Source organism: Bubalus bubalis, chromosome 24 (assembly GCF_019923935.1).
Source record: "Bubalus bubalis isolate 160015118507 breed Murrah chromosome 24, NDDB_SH_1, whole genome shotgun sequence".
Taxonomy (NCBI): domain Eukaryota; kingdom Metazoa; phylum Chordata; class Mammalia; order Artiodactyla; family Bovidae; genus Bubalus; species Bubalus bubalis.
Genome location: NC_059180.1, coordinates 1,762,447 through 1,783,695, shown reverse-complemented (window position 1 = coordinate 1,783,695; position 21,249 = coordinate 1,762,447). Strand labels below are relative to the sequence as shown.

General features: G+C 61.4%; 1 protein-coding gene across 7 annotated transcripts in view; it reads left to right on the top strand.

Annotated features, from left to right (window-relative positions):
- Positions 1–17,714, top strand: part of CARD11 (caspase recruitment domain family member 11) — a 106,817-nt gene extending 89,103 nt beyond the window's left edge. For 5 of the 7 annotated variants that reach the window (XM_025275563.3, XM_025275559.3, XM_025275560.3 and 2 more), the window contains 15 exons: positions 691–742; positions 2,255–2,337; positions 3,410–3,510; positions 4,494–4,546; positions 6,319–6,451; positions 7,043–7,244; positions 7,664–7,790; positions 10,064–10,304; positions 11,119–11,215; positions 11,572–11,667; positions 13,148–13,283; positions 14,405–14,584; positions 14,872–14,996; positions 16,151–16,266; positions 17,046–17,714. In XM_025275563.3, coding sequence (XP_025131348.1) covers positions 691–742; positions 2,255–2,337; positions 3,410–3,510; positions 4,494–4,546; positions 6,319–6,451; positions 7,043–7,244; positions 7,664–7,790; positions 10,064–10,304; positions 11,119–11,215; positions 11,572–11,667; positions 13,148–13,283; positions 14,405–14,584; positions 14,872–14,996; positions 16,151–16,266; positions 17,046–17,250 — 1,947 coding nt within the window. In that variant the 3' untranslated portion in view covers positions 17,251–17,714. Of the gene's footprint in view, positions 1–690; positions 743–2,254; positions 2,338–3,409; positions 3,511–4,493; positions 4,547–6,318; positions 6,452–7,042; positions 7,245–7,663; positions 7,791–10,063; positions 10,305–11,118; positions 11,216–11,571; positions 11,668–12,621; positions 12,777–13,147; positions 13,284–14,404; positions 14,585–14,871; positions 14,997–16,150; positions 16,267–17,045 lie in introns of those variants that run through there. The other 2 variants (XM_025275562.3, XR_003106546.3) reach the window with 2 other exon arrangements.
- Positions 17,715–21,249: the final 3,535 nt, after the last annotated feature.

Here is a 21,249-nt window from a genome sequence, read left to right as displayed (position 1 = left end):
AGTGAACAAGGGAGTGAATGAGTGAGCAAGTGAGCGAGCGAGAGAGTGAGTGAGTGAGCAAGTAAATGAGTGAGAGAATGAGTGAGTGAGCAAGGGAGTGAATGAGTGACTGTGAGCAAGTGAATGAGTGAGTGAGTGAGTGAATGAATGACTGAGTGAGCGAGTGAGTAGTTAATGAATGAGCAAGGGAGTGACTGAGCGAGCAAGTGAGTGAGTGAGCGAGTGAATGAATGAGTGAGTGAGCGAGCGAGTGAGAGCATCTCCACGTGGCCCGCCTGTGCTCCGCCCTGCCCGGTTCACACCCAGGGAGCGGGACGGCTCGAGCAGCACCTCCGAGGCAGCCTGGCACCGCCGGCATCTCGCCCTTCCCTGAGAAGTGCCCCAAGCCGAGTGCTGGGTTCTGGCCCGGTTCGCAGCGTCGCCCGGTCCACTGCACTCCCAGCTGTGGGAGGGTCCGAGCCACATGGCACCACCTCCCACGTGGGCGGCGTGTGAACCGGCAGCTGTCTGCTCAGGGCCAGGGAGACACGGCCGTGAACACGGGCATCCCGCGCCTCCTGTGGTCCTGGCGGCCACGTGACAAGGGCAACGTGGCCTTGCCTCAATTTATGTCTTTGCTTAGCGCGGGTGACGCGCCGGGCCTTGCTTGATTTGCATCCTCTGCCTTTCCCTCCGCTCCGTCTCTTTCAGCTGCAGAGAGCCAAGTCCCCCATCAGCCTGAAGCGAGCATCAGACTTTCAAGGTTAGCGAGACGCCTGGATCCCTGTCCTGTCTGTCACGCGGACTCTCGGTCCATCTGTTTCCCCATCATGGGCATCAGTCCTGCGAGGTTAACCCAGGAGAGTTTCGGGGTGCCCGGGGTGGCGGGGTGTCCAGATGGTCATTACTGTTTGCTGTCGGTGGAGGGGGCCGGAGCCCCGACCACGGAAACATCATGTCTGAGGCCCACTCCCCGCAGGTCCACCTGGAGCTTGGCACCTCTGGCCGGTCAGCCAGAGGACTGCCCCTGTCCACACAGTCCCGGGCGTGGGAGGCCCCCAGCTCTCTTGTAAGCCCCTGGTTTTCTGAGACACACTATCCTCAGACTGCCCCCTCACACATCCTTGGCGTGACCCTGGAGTGACGGTCAGCCAGCGAGGGTTTGTCCCGGGTGAGCCGGGTACCCACTGTGAGCCAGGTGCCAGTGGTCCGCGTAGACTCTTCCAGAGCCCAAGGCCTCGGGCGGGGCCATCCGTGAGGAGGTGGAATGCCGCTCTGACGGCTGCGAGAGCGGTTGCAGGAGAGTCAGAGGAGGACCCGTCGAGAAGGGGGCGTGTAGACAGAGGGGCCGGGAAGGGGGGGAGAGAGGCCGCTGGGCACGGCCCCCCGCGTCAGAGCCGGAAGCGGACACACAGCCGTGCAGCCAGCACAGCGCGCGGGGCTGTATGCCCCCTGCCTCCCGGGGGCAGAGCCGATGGTGTCAGGAGCCCAGGGGCCTGCAGAGGCTCGTGGCCAGGCCCGGGGTCACGGACTTCATCCCCCTGAGGAGAGCAGGGGAGCCGAGGGGTCTAGAGCTTTGCTGGGCCTGGCGGGAGCCGGGGAAGGGGAGCCCCAAGCTGGGGGCCGCACCAGCTGTGGTAGGGACCCCATCCAGGAGGGGCCTGCAGGAAGCAGACAGGGCGCTCGTGCCAAGAAGCGGGAAAGGGGTGCAGGAGGGATGGAGCCCTGCCGGCTGCCTGGGGTGGGGCCTGGACAGGAACACTGATGGGGCTGCGTGTGTGCGGCGACTGTACACACGTGTGCACACACACACAACAGGGCGTGGGGCCACCCCTGCTGTGAGACGGGGGCCAGACGGGGTGTGCAGAAGGCCTCAGACAGCCCCAAAGGAGCGCAGGGCGCCGGGGGCCCCGCTGAAGGTGGCCCCCCAACTCCCATCAGCCTGACTCCCCATAGGCCTGGTTGGGCAGGGTGTTGGGGTGTCCGGGCAGGCAAGTTCCCGCCCCAGGTCCTGCTGCTTCACGCCGAGCACCCACGGGAATGCCCACCGCGGTCCCCAGGACAAAGGGCATCGTCCCGGCTCGACGAAGCCACCCCAGACCTGGCTGCAGGCCCTTCGTCCACGGGGAGGGGCGAGGAGGCCACCTCCTACCACCCCCCCCCGGAGGACGTGCTCCCCAGACGGGACGGCCCCCAGGGCGCAGAGCTCTCACAGTCTCTCCTCTCCGTCCTCCCCACTTCCCCCCCGCACCCCTGCCTGGCCCACTGAGGACAGGGAGGGGACAAGAAGAAGACCTCATGGACGCCAGCCCCAGCTCCTCCCGCTCCCTGCCCATCACCAACTCCTTCTCCAAGATGGTAAGCGAGGGCCCCACCCACCGCAGCCCCGCTTCCAGCCCAGGACATGGCCCAAGCCCCCCCAACCCCCGCCACCCTGGCCCCCCAGCTGGCCTCACCCGCTCCATGGGCCCAGCCCTGCCTCCTTGCCTCTCCCAGGGCTGCGGCCCAGGCCTCCTTGTGTTTATTTAAAGACATTTCCCTGCCTCACGATGTATTTACAGCTTTTTGCTGCCTCCTTTCCTAATTTAACACTCGGTAGGAGGAAGAGACGGGCCTCCATGGGGCTGTGGCGCATTGCACAGGCAGCTGAAGACCCCGCCACCGCCCCTCAGCCCCTGGCGACTCCGGCAGCCGGAGTGGGGTGGCCGGCGGGGGCTGCAGCAGCTGGAGCCGCCCATGGCAGGGCAGGGCCAGCCGGGCACCCCCGACCCCCACCCCTCTCAGGGCCAGGCAGCAGAAGGCCTGCCATTAGAAATTCTAACCCCAAGGAGAAGTCCTGGGAAGCTTGTCAGCTCAGCTTCGAAAATCGGGCCCTAGGGGAGGCAGAGATTTGATAACGAATGACTCCTGTCTGAGTGCGGCTCTGGGAGGTGAAATCCAAGGCTCTTATTTCAGGCATCCCTTGCCAGGAGCCACCGGGCCTCGTCCCACAGGGTCATCCTGCAGCAGCAGCCGCGCTGTGTGCGAGGGCATCCGTGGCCTGCTCCCACCCCCACCCCACCGGGCCCAGAGGTCTCCCTCTCGTCCCACGCAGGTACCCACGGCCGGGCAGGCCTGGTGGCAGAGCTGAGCCTGTGCCAAGCACACACAGGGCACCCCCCTCGGATCCCCACCGCCTCCCCTGTCCCGCTCCCCTGGTGAGCAGATGGACATGCAGATGGGCACCGGGCCCCATGGCTCTGCCTGCCCTACGCTGAGCACAAGCCTTCTTTAGCCAAGGTCGCGGCCGAGACCCGGCTTGCCGGCCCACACTGCCTGCGTAGCCTCTGAGTTAGATTTAGTCCCCGTGTATATAATATTTATGCCTGCCGAGGCACAGCCTATGAATACCCAGCTCATCCGTAACGCATCTGCGCACATGTGTTTGAAGCAGCCCCATCGGAGCCGTTCCAGCATCATGTCAATCACGGCCGAGCCCCCAGGAAATGACTCCATCGTCAGACGGTACAAAGAAGACGCGCCTCATCGGAGGTGGGCGACGGGCCGAGGGAGCGGGTGGGGCTTTTTCCCGGCGCTGGCTGACTCAGCGGGCCTCTGGGGAAGCTGGAAACCCGGGCGGGAGGGTGCCCGTTCTACAGATGAGCAGCCTGAGGCCCCAGGAAGGGAGATGGTTTCTCCAGGGTCACCCTTGCAGCCAGCAAATGATGAGACCTATGCTGCTTTGCCCCCTGCTACCCAGAAATCAGATGTCTCCATCCCGTGATTCCAGAGCATGGCTTTTTCTGCCCAGAGAGGGAGAGACCCTGGGGACGCCCCCTCCGTTCCCCCTCCCTCTCCTCCTTCCTGACCGTCAGTGTCCCCAGGGTGGAAACCGCAGTAGGGATAGCACCCGGGCATCCAGACGTGCCTCGTCAGCCACGTATTTAGTGTTTTACATTCCGAGTCAGAGGCTGGTGGTGGTGCCCGGAAGGGCCAGAGCAAGGCATGGCTGGCGGGACTGCGTTTCCATCTTGGGTCGGGCCGGTGACCTGGCCTGGGCCTCATTAGTCCATCGAAAGAACCCCAGGGGAGCAAGTGAGGAGTCCCGGAACACACACCTCACGCCCGCCAGTCCCATCTGACGGAGGCTCCGCTATTCTGGGCCCGTCACACCAGGCAGCCCCCTCCGCGTATAAATGGTACTAAGCACTGCGTCCAGGCAGAGAAGTGAGTCGGGCATGGCAGATGGGGCCGCCGGGCACTGCACTCCCCAGCCCTTCAGAGTCACCCTCATCCCTGCTAACAGGGCCTCTGCAGGCTCCAGGGCTGCCCTGCCCTCCCGGCCGTGCACCCAGCCACATGCAGGCCTCGCGTGGCACACAGCCCTCCACGCACCCGCAGAGCCCCCTCTCCTGCCCACCTTGCCCTCTCAGGACCAGAGCCTCTCGCACCGCCGGAACATTCCGGAAGCTTCCCTCTCCCTTGACCACGTGCACACGATCAAGAGAGCCCCCCGCCCCCATTGTGTCTTGCAGCACAGTGGAGGAAGACAACGACAGCGGTGGCTTCGAAGCCTTAGACCTTGACGGTAGGTGCCCAGCGGGTCCGAGAGGCGTTCCAAGCGTGGAGGCCGCCTCGGCCGTTTCCTGATGCCTGGGGCAAGGCCTCACATAGGGGAGGCTCGCCTTAGATGCGCGCAGAGCGGGTTCTGAGACTGCTTCTTAAGAGTCCAGGCGTAAATTAAGCCGTTAACCCACCTCAGCAAGACGAGTAGCAGGTGTGGGCTCCGGGGCCCTGGGATGGAGGTGGGGCAGCTGTGAAGGCTGGTTTTCACCCCCTGAATTGGGGGCTTGGGCCAGGCAAGCACCGGGGAGCCTGGGGGTGCAGTCACCCTGAACCAGTGCCTGGGCAGAGCTGTATGATGGGGGGGGCGGTGTTCCTGTGGCCCAGCACATGCCACGCAGAGCCAGGCACAAGGCCTCCGTCACCCAGAGTGATAAGCTGCTTGTGGCTCCAGCCTGCGCCCTGTACAGCAGGGAGGCTCAGCACACGTCCAGGCCCCCAGCATCGCCAGGCCCTGTTCCGAGTGTCCCTGAGCTCTTGCCGTGGCACAGACCGTGGTGCCACAGCTATGACCCGGTGGGGAGACCAAGGCAGGTTTGCAGAACCTGAGCTTCTGTCTGGAGGGACAAGGCCGAGAGGAGCAGGCAGGGTCTGGCATCTCGGGCGGTGGCTTTGGGCTGCCAGCCGCGTTCTCCAGCCCCTCCAGAGCTGGCAGCCTGGAACCTGGCTCAGAATCCTCTGGGTGTGGCCCGCCAGCCCCCTCAGTTCCAGGGCTCCCCTAGCCTGCCTCCACCCCCTCACCAGCTCCGGCTGCCAGCAGATAAAGTGAAAGATTAGTGGCTGTCCTTAATTGGGGACCATCAGAAGCTATCAAGTGTTAAAGAGAGGTCAGCACCTAATCGAGGCGGGGTAATGGGAAGAACTTGAGGAGTTTGCAGAGGGGAGAGCTGGGGAGAGAGTTCCGGGCAGCAATCCAAAGCGTTCTGCAGCGTCGGGACAAATTCCCTCTGCAGAGCGGCCTTTGTTATCAGCCAGGAGCAGGGCAAGGCTTGCGGCTTTCCCATCCAGGCAGCCTGAGCTGCGCGGGGTGGGTGTCTTCCTCTCCCAGGGGGTCGGGGTCCCACTGAGCTGGGAGGAGAGGGGGCTTCCTACCGCAGACAGACTTGCAGCCCCACCCTAACCCCATCAAGGCTGTAGGTGGTGGTGAGACCTGAGGACCCCAAATGAAAACATGGGCCCCGATTTGAAGGGCTTCCCAGGCGGCACTAGCGGTAAAGAACCCACCGGCCGATGCAGGAGACACGAGAGATGCCAGTTCGATCCCTGGGTCAGGAAGATCCCCTGGAGGCAAAAATGGCCACCCACTCCAGTATTCTTGCCTGGAGAATCCATGGACAGAGGAGCCTGGCGAGTTATGGTCCATAGAGTCTCAAAAGAGTCGGACACGACTGAAGCAACTTAGCACACATGGACACACGCCGATAACAAAAGTCCAACAAGCACCTGCTGATAGAGACCCCTTTCCACAGTCTCCGCCTGGAGGCAGGGGAATGGCTGTGCCGAAGGGGCTGCCAGGACTAGACCCTTGATGCCCCAGGGCCTCAGGCACCAGCTGACTGAGGCTGCCCCCTCCCCAAGCTCCCTCATCAGTGTCGGGGGTGGGGAGATTTCCCAGGAGGCAGGCAGGCAGCGGGGAGCAGGGGCAGGAGTGCCCGGCCTGACCCCCGCGGTCATCCCAGCAAGCCCAGGGGCCATCCCCCTGCCTCGGGGGCCTGAGGGTCCATCTATCCTTCGCAGATGACAGTCACGAGCGGTGCTCCTTCGGACCCCCCTCCATCCACTCCTCCTCCTCCTCCCACCAGTCTGAGGGCCTGGACGCCTATGACCTGGAACAGGTCAACCTCATGTTTAGGAAGTTCTCTCTAGAAAGGTACTGGGGTCGTGGGACAGGGAAGGCTGGGGGTGGGGGTGCTTGGGGGCTGAGAAGGGAGCAGGGAGGAGGTGAAGGCCGCTTGCCCCTGGATCCCTACAAAGGGGATCGTCTGCATTCCTAGACTGGACTCTAGAATTGGTCCAGGGATCACAGGGTCCCAGAGTTGGGAATCACTTCCCCTGACCCCTCCTCAGACCCAGAGAGAAAGGGGCTTCCTGGGGGTCACACAGCCTGGTAGAGACCAGGAACAGGACTCTGATGTCCCACTGGGCCCAGGCCCTGGGGTGACTCCCTGAAACCCGGTGAGCTGTGCCCTGGGCCTGTTGGGGTGCGAGGAGGGCGGCCAGCTGTCATACCCAATGTGCACGCAGCGGGGCGCGTGTGGCACCAGGCTCACAGCGGCAGTGTCCCTGGGGCCCCTGCTTCTGGTCTGTGCCACCCCGGTGGGAGCCGCTCTCCAGTTTCTCCTAAGGTGTCTGTTCCTGCGACCTGGGCCCCTGCTGAGTGTCCCAGCTGGGGGTTCTGACCACAGCTGCCTTCCCCCGCCGGCCCCCCAACCCCTCCCCCCCGTCTTCTCTCCTGCCCCAGACCCTTCCGGCCGTCGGTCACGTCCGTGGGGCACGTGCGGGGTCCCGGGCTCTCGGTGCAGCACACCACACTCAGCGGCGACAGCCTCATCTCCCAGCTCAGCTTGCTCGGGGGCAACGCCAGCGGCAGCTTCGTCCACTCCGTCAAGCCGGGCTCCCTGGCCGAGAAGGCTGGCCTCCGCGAGGGCCACCAGCTGCTGCTGGTGAGGGGGCTGGGGGCCAGGGAGGCGGCAGCTCTGTTTCCTCTGCACGCCTGCTGCTGGCAGCACAGGGACCCCAGCCCACGTCTGCACTGAGCCGAGAATGCCTGGCCTGGAGCAGGGGGCGGGGAGGGGGCAGGCCCGTCAGCTCCTCGCCGGAAGCCCCCTCTCTGAGCCCATCTCTTCTCCAGTGTTGGCTCGAGTGTTTCTAGAGCCTGTGTGCACGCACACGCACGCTCCAGACAGTGGACGGGAGGCACGCGAACCCCCTTTCAGTGGGGGGCTTCCTGCCCTCAGCAGCACTGAGCAGGTCTTCGCTGGGGGTGGGCTTCTACTCTCGGGTGGGTGGGGCAGCCTCGCGCTCGCAGCTCTGCCCACCTCGCTGCAGAGCCCGAGCCGGACGGTGTGTCTCTGACATCCAGCTAGAAGGCTGCATCAGAGGCGAGAGGCAGAGCGTCCCCCTGGACGCGTGCACGAAGGAGGAGGCGCACTGGACCATCCAGCGGTGCAGCGGCCCGGTCACACTGCACTACAAGGTCAACCAGGAAGGTGAGGGCCCGGGCGGGGCGGGACTGGGGGCCGGGCGGGGCGGGGCCGGGGCGCGCGCCCCCCACCTCGTCTGCTCTGCAGGAGGTCTGCGAGAGGTCAGGAGGACTGAGCAGGGCAGCTGCGGGGCAGGGGGTGGGGAAGGGAGACCCACGTGTGCACACCTGCCCTGATCTCCCTGGGCCGTTGACCGGCTCTCAGTGGAAGACAGCATGTCCAGCCCCAAGCAGACTGCTGGCCGACAGCCGCGTCACTGCCTGGACACCCCCTGCTTCCCTGCCAGGCTGAGGTTTGCTTCTCCCGGGCCCTCCAGCCTTGATGTGGACACTGACTCTGGGGTGGCCACTCCAGCACCAGCTGGTCTGCTGAGCCACACCGCAGCCAAGACAGCCCGGCCTCACCCTGCCTCTTGTGTGGCCCACAGCCCTCCTGGGCAGTGTCTTCTCTCTCCCAAACTCTGAGTTCCCGTTCTCACCTCTGGGTTTTTTCTCCTGCATGATTATCTCTGCAGCTGGATCTTATTTTTAACCGCCAGGGCTCATGAATGTTTCAACAGAGCATAAATAGCCACTCTAGCCGTTCCCCACTGCCGCCTGCCTGCCCGCGCTCCTTCCCGGCAGCACCGGGTCCATGCGGAAGATGGTAATGATGCTCTGTCCCCAAACACGGTGCCAGCCTCCTGCTCCCACGGGCGGGCAGGCGGGCTCCTCCGCTCTGCCAGGCCTGGCGTCCCAGCCCAGCAGCAAGCCTCCGGGCACAGCCCTGCCTGCCGGCCCCAGGGTCACAGGATGCGGGGTGAGGCGCGCCCCTGGCTTTGCGCAGCAGCAGAGCCCTGCAGTGAAAGCATTCCCTCTGGCAGGATCCCGTTCAGGGGGCCTGTCCTCCCAGGTGGGCTGGTGTTACCTCCTACCAGGGCGGTGGGAAGGGCCCGAGTGGGGACCCCCATCTCCCCAAGAGACGCGATCAGATAGGCCTCCTGGCCTGAGTCTCCCTGGCGTGTGAGGTGCGGGCATTTGGCGAGCTCCTTTGGGGTCCGGCTGTTAGGACTGTTTTAGCTTCTGCTGTGTTCCGGCTCTCTGCGTGTGGGGCTGATTTCAGGATTTATGTTATGGATTTATGCCTTGGACATTTGCTGGAAGTTTACTACATTTATTGTATTCATGGCATTATGCCCTTTTTCCTTCCAAAGCATTCATAAAATTTTACACTAAAGGACGAAGGTGTTAACTAAGGTTTAAAACACGTGCCGTGGTCTTACCACTTTGGAAAACCATTTGGCAGTATCTACTCAGGCTAAATGTGGGCTTCCCCAGCGGCCTAACGATACAGAATCCACCTGCCGTGCAGGAGATGGAAGAGATGTAGGTTCAGTCCCTGGGCTGGGAAGATTCCCCTGGAGGAGGCCATGACAACCCACTCCAGTGTCCTTGCCTGGAAAGTCCCATGGACAGAGGAGCCTGGTGGGCTACAGTCCATGGGGTCACAAAGAGTCAGACGCATCTGAGCCCACACACGTGCAGTGAAGCTAATGTACAGTCAGTGAGCTAGTGATCCCGCTTCTGTGTATACCGTCAAGGGAAATGAGTACATTCATCCGCAGAGGTGTCAGAGTGCTCGTCACAGAGTTGTCCGTGATAGCCAGACTCTGGGAACGGCACACACGTGCACACCAGAGAGGGGAGGAAGCAGCAGCCCCCGGAATACTCCACAGCGACGGAAAAGAGCACCCCACGGGCGTCACAGCGCACAGAGGATGCAGACACGGAAGAGCGCGCCTGCTTCCCTTACGTGACGTGAGGCAGAGCTGCCTGTGCGCTGGCAGGCCGCGTGCTGGTTGCCCCGCAGGCTTCTGAGCGGTGGTTACCCAGGCGTAGAGATTTGTGAAAACCCATCATGCTGAATACTTAAGGACGATGAGGTTTTCTGCATATAAGTTACATTTCAATTAAAGAAAATATGATAAAACACAAGCCCAGTGTATGGCTGGTGAGGAACAGAGATCACAGCACATCTGAGGGCCCTCCGGGTAGGCCACCCAGTGCCCCACCAGCTTCCTAGGTTTGTTACAACTTGGGTATAAAATTTCGCCCTGAGCTTCTTGGCAGCCAAGGCAAAGAGGGAAGCGCACCAGTGACTCAGCTGCTCACTCCTCGGGGAGGACAGACGTTTCCCTGACCGTGAACCCTAGGAGGCCTGCACCCCAGGGCGTCTTCTGGCTGTGGCCTGGCAGCAGGAGGCCCTCTGCCGACAGCTTGAACCCCCTCCTCCTCCCGCAGGGTACCGGAAGCTGCTAAAGGACATGGAGGAGGGCCTGATCACGTCGGGGGACTCCTTCTACATCCGGCTGAACCTAAACATCTCCAGCCAGCTGGACGCCTGCTCCATGTCCCTGAAGTGCGACGACGTGGTGCACGTCCGCGACACCATGTACCAGGACAAGCACGAGTGGCTGTGTGCGCGGGTCGACCCCTTCACGGACCACGACCTGGACATGGGCACCATCCCCAGCTACAGCCGGTGAGGCCGGAACCGGCGGGGCCGAGGGGGCTCGTGGGGAGCCTGTGCCTGCTGACTGGTGACCCCCGCCCGCCGCAATTCCCTCCTCCTCTGTGAAGCCCTCTGTGCCTCCAGAAGGGCTTCCCTGGTGGCTCGGTGATCAAGAATCTGCCTCCCAATGGAGGACATGTGGGTTTAATCCCTGGCTTGGGAAGATCCCCTGGAGAAGGCAGTGGCAACCCACTCCAGTATTCTTGGCTGGAGAATCCCATGGACAGAGGAGCCTGACGGGTTACAGTCTATAGAGGCACAAAGAGTCAGGCACGACCTAGCAGCTGAACAGCAACTGCCTCCGTGGACATTGTTTTCTTAAATCCTGCTGCTTCACCAATTCCCAGAACACCCTCTTTCCATCCTTGCTGGACACTTAGAGCCTGAGTTTATGCTTCTCCATCTCCCACCTCCCCAGCATCATTCCGTAATTATACGGCAGTAGCCGCCAAGGGCTGAGCATCATCTTCCCCCTGGTCAGACGTCCCAGGCACCTATAAATTATCAAGAGACTCCAGCTCTGTTGCCCAGGCCAGCCCTGCAAGGCCAGCAAGAGTAGACCCAGTTTACAGATGAGGAAACTGAGGCTCAGAGAAGTTAAGCGCCTTTACCCAGGCACCAGGATGAGTCAGTGCCTGAGAGGGTTCAGACCCAGATGTTCAGTGCCCAGTCCTCCCTGGGGCTCAGAGCTCACAGCCTGCAGAGAGCCCCCTGCCCCAGCTAGGCTCCCGCCGGCTTCCCCGGGTCCAGCCCCTGAGGCTCCGCCCTCCCTTTGCCTCCCCAGGGCCCAGCAGCTCCTCCTGGTCAAGCTGCAGCGCCTGATGCACCGGGGCAGCCGGGAGGAGGCCGACACGGCCCACCACACGCTGCGGGCCCTCCGGGTAGGTCACCCGCACCCCGCCAGCGTCACCCCGCCTCCCGGGGCCTTTCTGGAGGGGATCCCAGGCAGGAGCCACCAGTCCAGCTGGGATGATGGACCACAGGGGACTGGGTTCCTCAGGAAAAGGGGGGCCCCCAGAAGGAGGCCCACGTCTGTGCCCTCGCCCAGCCGCGATCTCTGCTGGAACAAGTCCTCAGGCCCCTCTCACCCCCAGAGCTCACTCCTGCATCCGGGACGCTTTGATCCACGCCAAGCGCCTTCCCGCGTCTGCCCAGGGTGGGGCTGGGCAGGAGGGGGGCCATCTCCTGCTCTCACCAGCCCGTAGGAGGCTCTGACCGGTCGATCACCTGGTTTCAGAACACCCTGCAGCCCGAAGAACCGCTCCCCACCACGGACCCCCGGGTCAGTCCCCGCCTCTCCCGAGCAAGCTTCCTGTTCGGCCAGCTCCTTCAGGTAAAGCGCTCACACCTGCCGGCCTCGGCGCCTGCACCGCTTGCCGCGGCCCGGCTCTCTCCTGCCGAGAAGCGGAGGCTGTGTGTCCACCGCGCCTCGCGTCCCCTGCCCCACTTCTCCTCACAGTGACGGGGTCGGGGGGCTACTCTGTGCCTGTAGGAAGCAGACCCCACGTCCATAAAAGATGGAGCACGCTTAGGGCTAAAAGAAGCTTGGACGCCTTAGCTGTTCAGATATTCATAGAAAAGTCAGGAGGAGAGACAGACCTTCCAGAGATCCTGGTCAGTTTAGTCTGTCAGATTCAGCATTAAATTGATCTCTGAGCATCCCAGTAGCCCAGGAGAAAGGGGATTTCCAGCAGATTCTTTAACTCTTATCTGAAGCCAAAATGTTTTAGCTCTTTGTGACCAGAAAGAATTTTTCCCTCATACTTGATTCTAAAAGGTTTTTTTTTCGGGAGGGTGCGTGGATCATTATACGAGGAACAATGAACAGCCTATGGGTGGCATACTCAGAAGCGATCTCATATGAACGTAAGCATCTGTGCAGCCTTTTTCTCTGTCGCCGGTTGGCAGAAGCCGAGAGTTGTGTTAAGAAGTCGTCCCGCGAGGACGCTCCTGAGCGGGCGCTGTGCTAGTTAGGCCCCAGTGGAGCCGGCGTGCCGCGTACCGCTCTGTCCTCGTGTTGGAACATAGGAAACCCAGAGAAACGGTTGACGGTGTGACCCCGAAGCCCAGGTAGAGGCGGACAGGTAGCAGAAAGACACTCATGGAGGTGGAGGGGCGCCCTGGTGAGGTCAGAGTCACAGGGAGGCAGGACCACGTGAGACCACGCGTTATTGTGCCCGCACGTCACACGAGTCCACACCCCTGAGCTTTGGGGTGACCTGCTCAAAGGCTGGTTAATAACCAAGCGGGGCTGACAGCCCAGTGCCCTGGCCCTTCCTTCCTGCAGAAGGAGGGCGTGAAGGGATTCAGAGCACTGCCCGCTGCGGGGCGTCCCTTCCCACCCTCCGGGACTCCATTCTGAGTCATAGCCGGGCGCAGGCACCCCCCAGAAGACTCGTGGACCCCGGGAGGGAGGTGATGTCACCTGCATCCACCCTCCAGGTAGGCCGTCTGTGGGCGGTCCTGCCAGTGCGGGCTCCCAGACATGGGCCTTGGGCAGCCGGAGCACGCCAGACCCCGCGGTGCCTGCGGACCCCCAAGTGTGGTCGGGATTGTAGGGGGCTCCAGTGAGGGCCTGCCTGGGACCAGCGCCCCGGCAGGTCTCATCCAGCCAGGAAAGCGGGCGTGGGCGTGTATCCACTTACTTGCCCACTGACAGCGTCCCAGACCGCTGAAGACCTTGTGCCGCCGGCTGGGTGTCCCCTGTCTTCTGGGGGTGGAGGCGGGGCCAGGCCCTGAGGCAGAGCTGGGATCTGAGTGGAGGTCTCCTGAGCCGGGGCAGGCCATCCCCACGCCCTCCCCTCTGTCCCCAGTTCGTCAGCAGGTCCGAGAACAAGTACAAGCGGATGAACAGCCACGAGCGGGTGCGAATCGTCTCGGGGAGCCCACGGGGCAGCCTGGCCCGGTCCTCACTGGACGCCACGAAGCTCCTGACCGAGAAGCAGGAAGGTGCTCATACCCAGCTGCCTCAGGGTCTGGGTGGGCCAAGGGGGTCCCCAAGAGCAGGACTGAGCCACCCGGGGAGGAGCCGCCCTCCTGGGCAGTGTCCTGCCGAGCTCCCCCACCACTGATGCCCCCTGCAGCTGGTTGGAGCACAATCATTGTTGTTTAGTCACCAAGTCCTGACTCTTTGTGACCCCATGGACTGCAGCTCTCCAGCCTTCCCGGTCCTTCACCATCTCCCAGACTTTGCTCAAACTCATGTCCATTGAGTTGCTGATGCCGTCCAACCGTCTCGTCCTCTGTCGTCCCCTTCTCCTCCTGCCCTCAATCTTTCCCAGCATCAGGGTCTTTTCCAGTGAGTCAGTTCTTCGAATCAGGTGGCCCAGGTATTGGAATTTCAGCTTCAGCTTCCAATGAATATTCAGGACTGATTTCCTTTAGAATTGACTGGTTTGATCTCCTTGCAGTGCAAGGGACTCTCAACAGTCTTCTCCAGAACCACAGTTCGAAAGCATCAATTCTTTGGCGCTCTGCCTTCTTTATGGTCCAGCATCTGTACATGAGATGATTACTGATAAACCATAGCCCAGACGCCCATGTTAATTGGAGCTGTTTGCTACGGAGCCTTTACTTACTGATTCCCGTCTGAGCACCTCCTGCCATTTATCCCAAAGCCGGCGAGAGGCCGCTCGGTGCACAGTCCCCTGGGGCAGACCCTGCTGGTGGGGCCCAGACCTCCCACCCGCCTCCTGGGGCCAGGGTGGCCCTGGCGCTGGTGCTCCCAAGGGCCAGGGCGCCTCTGCAGTCCAGCCTCAGTCCAAGGCCCTCCGTCGAGAGCTGAGCAGCGGGAGTATGTTCCAGGCTTGCTGTCTGCCTCCTGCCACCGCTGCCCCTCCTGGTCCGGGGGCCGGGCCATCTGCCTGCTGGCCCAGCGCTGCCACCCCAGCTCCCAAAACGGCCCTGCCCCCGGGTCAGGCCATCCCAGGCCTCGGGCGTGCATCGCTGTGTGCAGTGCTTTTAAGATGTCCTCCCCCAACCCCCAAATGGTTTTCAAGACTCTGTGGGGCCAGGAGGGCCCCCGGGTGCCCCGGCCCAGCCATAACCAGCCCTTGCCTGCCCCCTCCCAGAGCTGGACCCAGAGAGCGAGCTGGGCAAGAACCTCAGCCTGATCCCCTACAGCCTGGTGCGCGCCTTCTACTGCGAGCGCCGCCGGCCCGTCCTCTTCACGCCCACCATGCTGGCCAAGGCGCTGGTCCAGAAGCTGCTCAACTCCGGGGGCGCGATGGAGTTCACCATGTGCAAGCCAGGTGAGCCCCCACAGGCAACCCCCACCCCTTCTCCTGCCCACCGTCGTCCCCCCTGCCCCTCCATCAAGGGCTCCAGAGCAGCTGGAAGGGTGCAGACAGCGGGCTGCCGTGGAGAGTGTAAAGTGCGTTCCCGACCTTGCCCTCAGTTGAGAAGCTTCAGGGTCTAAATGCGGCAGAAAGGGACCGACAGGCAGCTCCGTGGAGCCCAGGAAGCAGGGCAGAGCCCAGACGGGACAGTGGGCCTGAGACCCCCGAGCTGCCCTCAGGACCGGCCCCTCCTCCCGCAGATGTCGTTACGAGAGACGAGTTCCTCAGGAAGCAGAAGACGGAAACCATCATCCACTCGCGGGAGAAGAACCCCAACACCTTCGAGTGCGTGGTCCCCGCCCACATCGAGGCCGTGGCGGCCAAGGTGAGGAGGGCTGGAGGCTGGCGGGGCTGGCTCTGACAGGCACTTACATTTGGAACCCCCTTTTATTTATGTCTTTTTTTTTAGTAATTTTATGTCTGTATTTTCGCTCGTTTATTGGCTGTGCTGGGTCTTCATGCCTGTGCAGGCTTTTCTCCAGTTGCAGTGCTCTGACTTGTCACTATGATGGCTTCTCTTCTTGCAGAGCACGGGCCCTAGGGCACCTGGGCTTCAGTGGTTTTGGCTCCCAGGCTCTAGAGCACAGGCTCATGTGGGATCCTCCCGGATCAGGGATCGAACCCCTTCTTCTGCATTGGCAGGCAGATCCTTTACCTCTGGGCCACCAGGGAAGCCCTCCCCTTTCTCTTTCTGATGGCTTCCTGGTGCTGGTCCTCGGTCCACGTTGTTCTGGCATGTGTGTGCGCCTGGCTCTGATAATAGGGGCTAGAGGTAGCAAGCGAGTGGGCAACAGGGACCCTGTTCTCCAAACTGGGGAGATGGACCATCAGGAGTGTTGTTGGCAGGGGTGCAGGAAAGCTGTCTACAGGCAGTTTGGAATCTTCTGGACTCGGGCTTCACGACCCTGGCCGGCCCTGAGCACAGAGGTATTCCTCGATCTGGGTCTGAACAAAGGCGGGGTTCTCAGTCTCTGTGGGGCAGTGACTGGGTGCAGCAGGAGCAGGCATCCAGCCGGGAACTCTGCATTGTGCCACGCAGCCGACGGCCACTCCCGTGCCGTGCCGCCTTGTCACGCTGATCGGAGCTCGGGCAGAGCTGGCAGCCAGCCTTGAACAGTTAGTTGGGTATTAAAGTTCAGGGAACTCTGACAGCTGGGGTGGATGGGAAATAGTGGGCAGGGTTGGAACTGAGATCGTTTCCGCTGCAAAGGAGACTGCATTCAAGAATCTGTGCTGTTAGGAGTCCAGGAGCGGCTATACTGTCGAGACAGGGGAGCGGTGACCGGAAGGGCGTGGGGGCCGGGAGATGGCCATTTCTGCCACTGGACCTGGGGGCTGGTTCCACCGGCATGCTCAGTTTGTGGCAGTCCACTGAGCTTGCCCCCAGCTCTGCCCCATGGAGCCTGGCCCTGCCCCAGGCGCCCGGGTGGGCTGGCATGGCGGTGGGCCCCCGGTGACCGCCGGCTGCTGTACCTACAGAACAAGCACTGTCTGCTGGAGGCAGGGATCAGCTGCACCAGAGACCTGATCAAGTCCCGAATCTACCCCATCGTGCTCTTTGTCCGCGTGTCAGAGAAGAACATCAAGAAGTTCCGGTAGGTCTCCGGGACCCCCGCCCCGGGTCCCCCACTCCCCAAGCTCTGGTGTTCCCAGGAAGAGCAGCTGACTGTGTCCAGCACACCCCCACCCCCTGAATATCCCTTTAGTGTCTGTCTCAGTCCAGGGGACATGGCCCTCGTCCCAACAATGAAGACAGTAACACACACACACACACACTGTCCCGGGAGGGTGAGCACCAGGGGCCCCAGGTGGTCTGGGAAGCCAACACCTCCGGAGCAGGCGCACCACAGCGAGGCCAGGCCCAGACCACACCAGGCCTTGTGGGACATGATGTTCCATGAAATAAGCCAGACAGAGAAAGGCAACTGCTGCATGATTTCCCTTGTCTGAGGGCCCTCAGGAAGTCAGACACAGGCAGAAAGTAGAAGGGTGGGTGCCAGGGGCTGAGAGGGAGGGTGGAGAATGATGGTTTAATGCACAGAGTTTCAGTTTTACATGAAAAAGTTATGGAGATGGAGGCACATCCATGTGAATCACTTAACCACTGCTGAACCATACCCTTAAAAATAGTCAAAATGAGAGATTTTGTTTTCAATGAACTTGATCACAATTAAAAATTAAAATGGACCTATTTTTTTAAAAAACAAGTCCGCACCTCTAAGAATTCCCTGATGAAGAGAATAAAAGGGCACAAGAGACGGTGCAGAAACCCAGGGAGGGCGGCGGGGACGGGGAGGGGCGGGGCGGGCGCGGCCAAGCCACGCCCCGCAGCCTGGCCCACCGGTGTGCGTCTCCCCTCCCGCGCCATCTGCAGGAAGATGCTGCCACGGCCCGAGACGGAGGACGAGTTCCTGCGCCTGTGCCGGCTGAAGGAGAAGGAGCTGGAGGCGCTGCCCTGCCTGTACGCCACGGTGGAGGCCGACATGTGGGGCAGCGTGGAGGAGCTGCTGCGCGTCATCAAAGACAAGATCGCCGAGGAGCAGCGCAAGACCGTCTGGGTGGACGAGGACCAGCTGTGAGGCGGGGCTACCGCCGAGTCTGAGCGGGACTCGGGGCCGGGTGTCCGGATCCGAGGGGCGAGGGACACCCTGCCGCCTCCACGGCCTGGGGCAGGGGGTGCTCCGTCCTCCTGATTAGGGAGCCCCTCCAGGGAGCCCCGGGGCAGACGTGTCCCTGAAGGGAGCAGGGAGCCAGTCTTCACCCAGCGCTGACCTGCTGAGTCGGGCAGCCAGTGCTGGCCTGACCGGGGAGACAGGACTCCCCCAGGAAGGACACAGCCGGGTGGGAGGCCGGCGGCCCCTGGAACTGGGACAGCAGTTGAATGTAACGCGTGGAACAATAGGGCTGCCAGTTGGGCGGGGGCCCGAAAGCCAGGCATCCCCCAGCCCTCTGGACACAGGAGAGGCGCATTCCCAGGCAGAAGGGGAGTGTGCCATGCTGTTATTTTTCTTGCATTAAAATGTCTCTATTTCCTTATTTTCAACCGTTTGATAGTTTGCTTCCCTGGTGGCTCCGCTTGTAAGAAATCCATCCACAATGCGGGAGACCTGGGTTCCATCCCTGGGTTGGGAAGAACCCCTGGAGAAGGGAATGGTTACTCATTCCAGTATTCTGGGCTGGAGAATTTGATAGACTTTATACTTCATGGAGTCCCAAAGAGTCGGACACAACTGAGCGACTTTCACTTCCACTTTGAGGGACTTTCAGCTCTTGCAGCCTTCCTAGCTGCAAACCACCCCCAGCAAGCTCAGTTCAGGCTCCGAGTCATATGCAGGGTGAAGGTGGGGTGACGACACACCCCAGTTTTCCCAGGACACCTGATTTACATCTGGGTTTGGGGTTAATAACTAATAGCACCCTCTGACTAAGATGTGTCCTGATTTGGATGATGCATCATACCTGGGACAGGCCCCTCTTTCACGGGCTGCCTAGAAGGTCTCACTGTCCACACCCCTAAGTTGGACATGACAGAGCAGGCACACACACACACAGCAAGAGCCAGCAGGCAATGCTTCCTCCAGAACAAGCCCAAGTTGGATGTGCCAGGTCTGGAGAGGCCATGATTCCTGTGGTCCCACTGAGATTATCTAGGGCCAGATAAGCTGCCGCACAAGGAGACGGGGAGCTGGAGGGTCTTCCCCTTCTATCTTTCTCTACGAGAAACAGTAAATTTTCCCCAAGCCCGGGCAATCGTGTTTCCACTTAGAAACCATTGCCTCCTCCTAAGTACTTAGAGCCAACGGGGACAGATGTGACTGGAAAAGAGTCCCGGAGTAAAAGGCCTGCTGATTTATTTATATTATTTAACTGCAGAATTCTCAAGCTTGTGCAGAATAATCAAAGCGGCAGCTTGCATATAATTGGGGGTGGTGGGGGCACGTGGACAAAGCGGGTGAAGACAGGCCACGCTTGAAACACCGTGAGAGAATTTGCAGTGCGTCTTTTCCCCAAGTAATCTTCGCCGGGATGCCGGCTGCAGGGTTGTATGTATGTTAATGAGCTGGGATGGGAGGAGAGGAGAGAAGGGTGAGTTCTGTGGTCTCTCCCTGGGTGAAAGCAGACGAAGCTGGGGTTTGGTCCCCTGGGGTGTTGGGCCCCGTGAGGATTTCCAAGGAGACCCCTGACATCATCTGCTCAAGCGCCGGGCTCCCATTTGTCAGCTGCCAACAGCTCAGCAACAGGCAGCTGCCTGGGAAGGAGAGAGGGGTCTGGGGGTCTGGGCAGTGGGGGTGCTGCACTGAGCTCTCTGTGAAGCCTGGCTGTGGCTCAAATCGTCAGAGCGGGACCTGCAAATGGAGTGTTCCCTTTGGAGCCATCCCAGGACTCAGGAAGGCTGCCCTGAACCGCACAGAACCGCACAGTGGGGCTTGCTGCCCACCCAGTGAGCCCGAGCCCCAGGCTCTGGGAGGGGCCCTGTACTAGGCAGGTAACACCAGTGTGAATGCTTGGTCCACCTCCAAGGGCACCAGCCGTGCAGCTCAGAGCCCCGGAAAGTGTGTTACATGTGTACACCCACACTTTTCTAGGGAGAATTCCAGGCTTCTTCAGATTCCTAAGGGGTCCTATAATTCCTTCCCCCCAGCCCCTCGCCAAATTAAGAACCATTGCTCTTGAGTTGGGCGAATATTAACAACTACTTTTGAGCTCCTGCACTGTGCCAAGCACTTTATAAACGTTCTCTTGCTTACTGTCCCCAAACTCTTCTCCATGTTATAAAGAAGAAAATTGAGGTTCAGAGAGGTGAAGTCACCTGACCAAGGTCACACGGCTGACAGCCAGAACCCCGCCCAATCCTGGCTGATTGGCTGCCTGCAGGCCCTGGTTGGATCTTCCAGTTCAGAGGTCCCATCTGGGGCCCTGGTGGCCTCGGTGAGCTTCTGCTCTGCTCCTCCAGCGACTGGGGAAATGGTGGGCGTCCAGGGCAGTATCTGGACTGGGGCCAGGCCAGCGGTTGGATCAAGAAGACGCGGGCTTCCTCTTGGGGACCGAGGCAGCCTTCTGCCCTGCAGTGCCACCTGGGCTGGCGCTGGGTGTCTGCCTCCCCAGGCCGCTATCTGGGGACACTAGTGGGGGACGCGGGAGGGGAGTGTCTGGGCTCCGGTGTCGTCACGCTGCCCTGAACTCCGAGGGCCTCGCTCCTCCTGTACCTGTGTCCCCGGTTCCCTAGCCCCCTGCCGGGGTCTGTCTCTGGCAGCCCCGCCAAGTCAACCAGGATGCTGTGGCTGCTTGACTGATGGGATAGCCCGACTCCCAGCACCCTGCCCCTACCCCCTCTTTCACCCAGAATCTTCTGCAGGGGTTCCAGCAACTTCCAGAAAGCCTGGCCCCAGAGAAACCAGATTTCCCCGCTCCAGCTGAGACTGAATCCTAGCTTTCCGTTTCAATTTCAAACTCCAGGAACCCAAACCGAAAGCAACAGGAAGTGCCCCCCAGCCCCGCCCCCGCCCTCTTGGCTCCCAACCCCCTCACCCAGGCCCCATCCTCCTGGAGTCACCAGGCTACGTGTTGCTGGGGAGATAGAGCCCAAGAAAAACATCATCCTCAAGGGGCCGTGAGCAGCTTCAAGGAGGCCGTAAGTGCAGAACACCTCCCAGCCCAGCCCGAAGCGGCCATGGGTCACGGGGACCGTCACCTGCAAGGGACTGGGAGCCTCAGAAGGGAGAGTCTTTGAGAAAGACGTGTGGTTCATCCTCGTTTCTAGTCTGGAATTTTTGTACCTGTTTTTAATAAAGCATTCAGAGGTCAGAAGCCACACGTTGTAAGAGGCCATCCTTACAATTCTCAGCTCTGCCGGTCCCCACCCCCTACTCACAGGAAACCGCCCTTCTTGGGTCTGAGCCTCCCCGGTCCTCACGCACAGACAGGCAGGACCCGTTCCTAGCCCCACTCTGTTCCACGACCCAGAACACATTATTCACACTGTTCTCTGCTCGCTGTATTTTTCCCCCCTTTTTACTGAAGCATGTGTCTGGGGACACTCACAGCTCTCTAGTGTCCCTGTCTGGACCCGTCATTTCCTCGGCCGCCCCCATCAACGACCCCAGGAACAGCTGTGCCCTGCACCCCGCTACCCGGAGTCCCCGCAAGACATGCTCCCCAGAGAGGGGTTTGCAGGGGCGGCTTCCCTCCCCCGGGGCCACACCGCCCTCCCCAGGGGGGCTTCCGCTGCTGACAGCCCTGCTCTCTGCTCCCAGACCCCCTCCATTCCAGCCCCCCTGACCCGCAGGGGCCGCTGGCGTCTGGGGGACCCTCTCGACACCACCCTCTAGCCGGGGCCACAGTCTGCAGTCCCGACACCCTGACGTCTGGTGCTGCTCTTGCCTGCAAAAGGGTGTGCGTGCTTTGTGAGCTGTGAGCGCACCCAGGGGCTCAGGGGCGGCCTTTGGTGCTGGGACCCAGGTCCATCTCCACGAGACACACACTGGCCCCGCCCCCATCCTCTCGAAACAGTCGTCCACACAGGCCCCAAACTGAATCGACCCCTTCGCCCCACCCTCCCCCTGACTCGGTCACTCAGC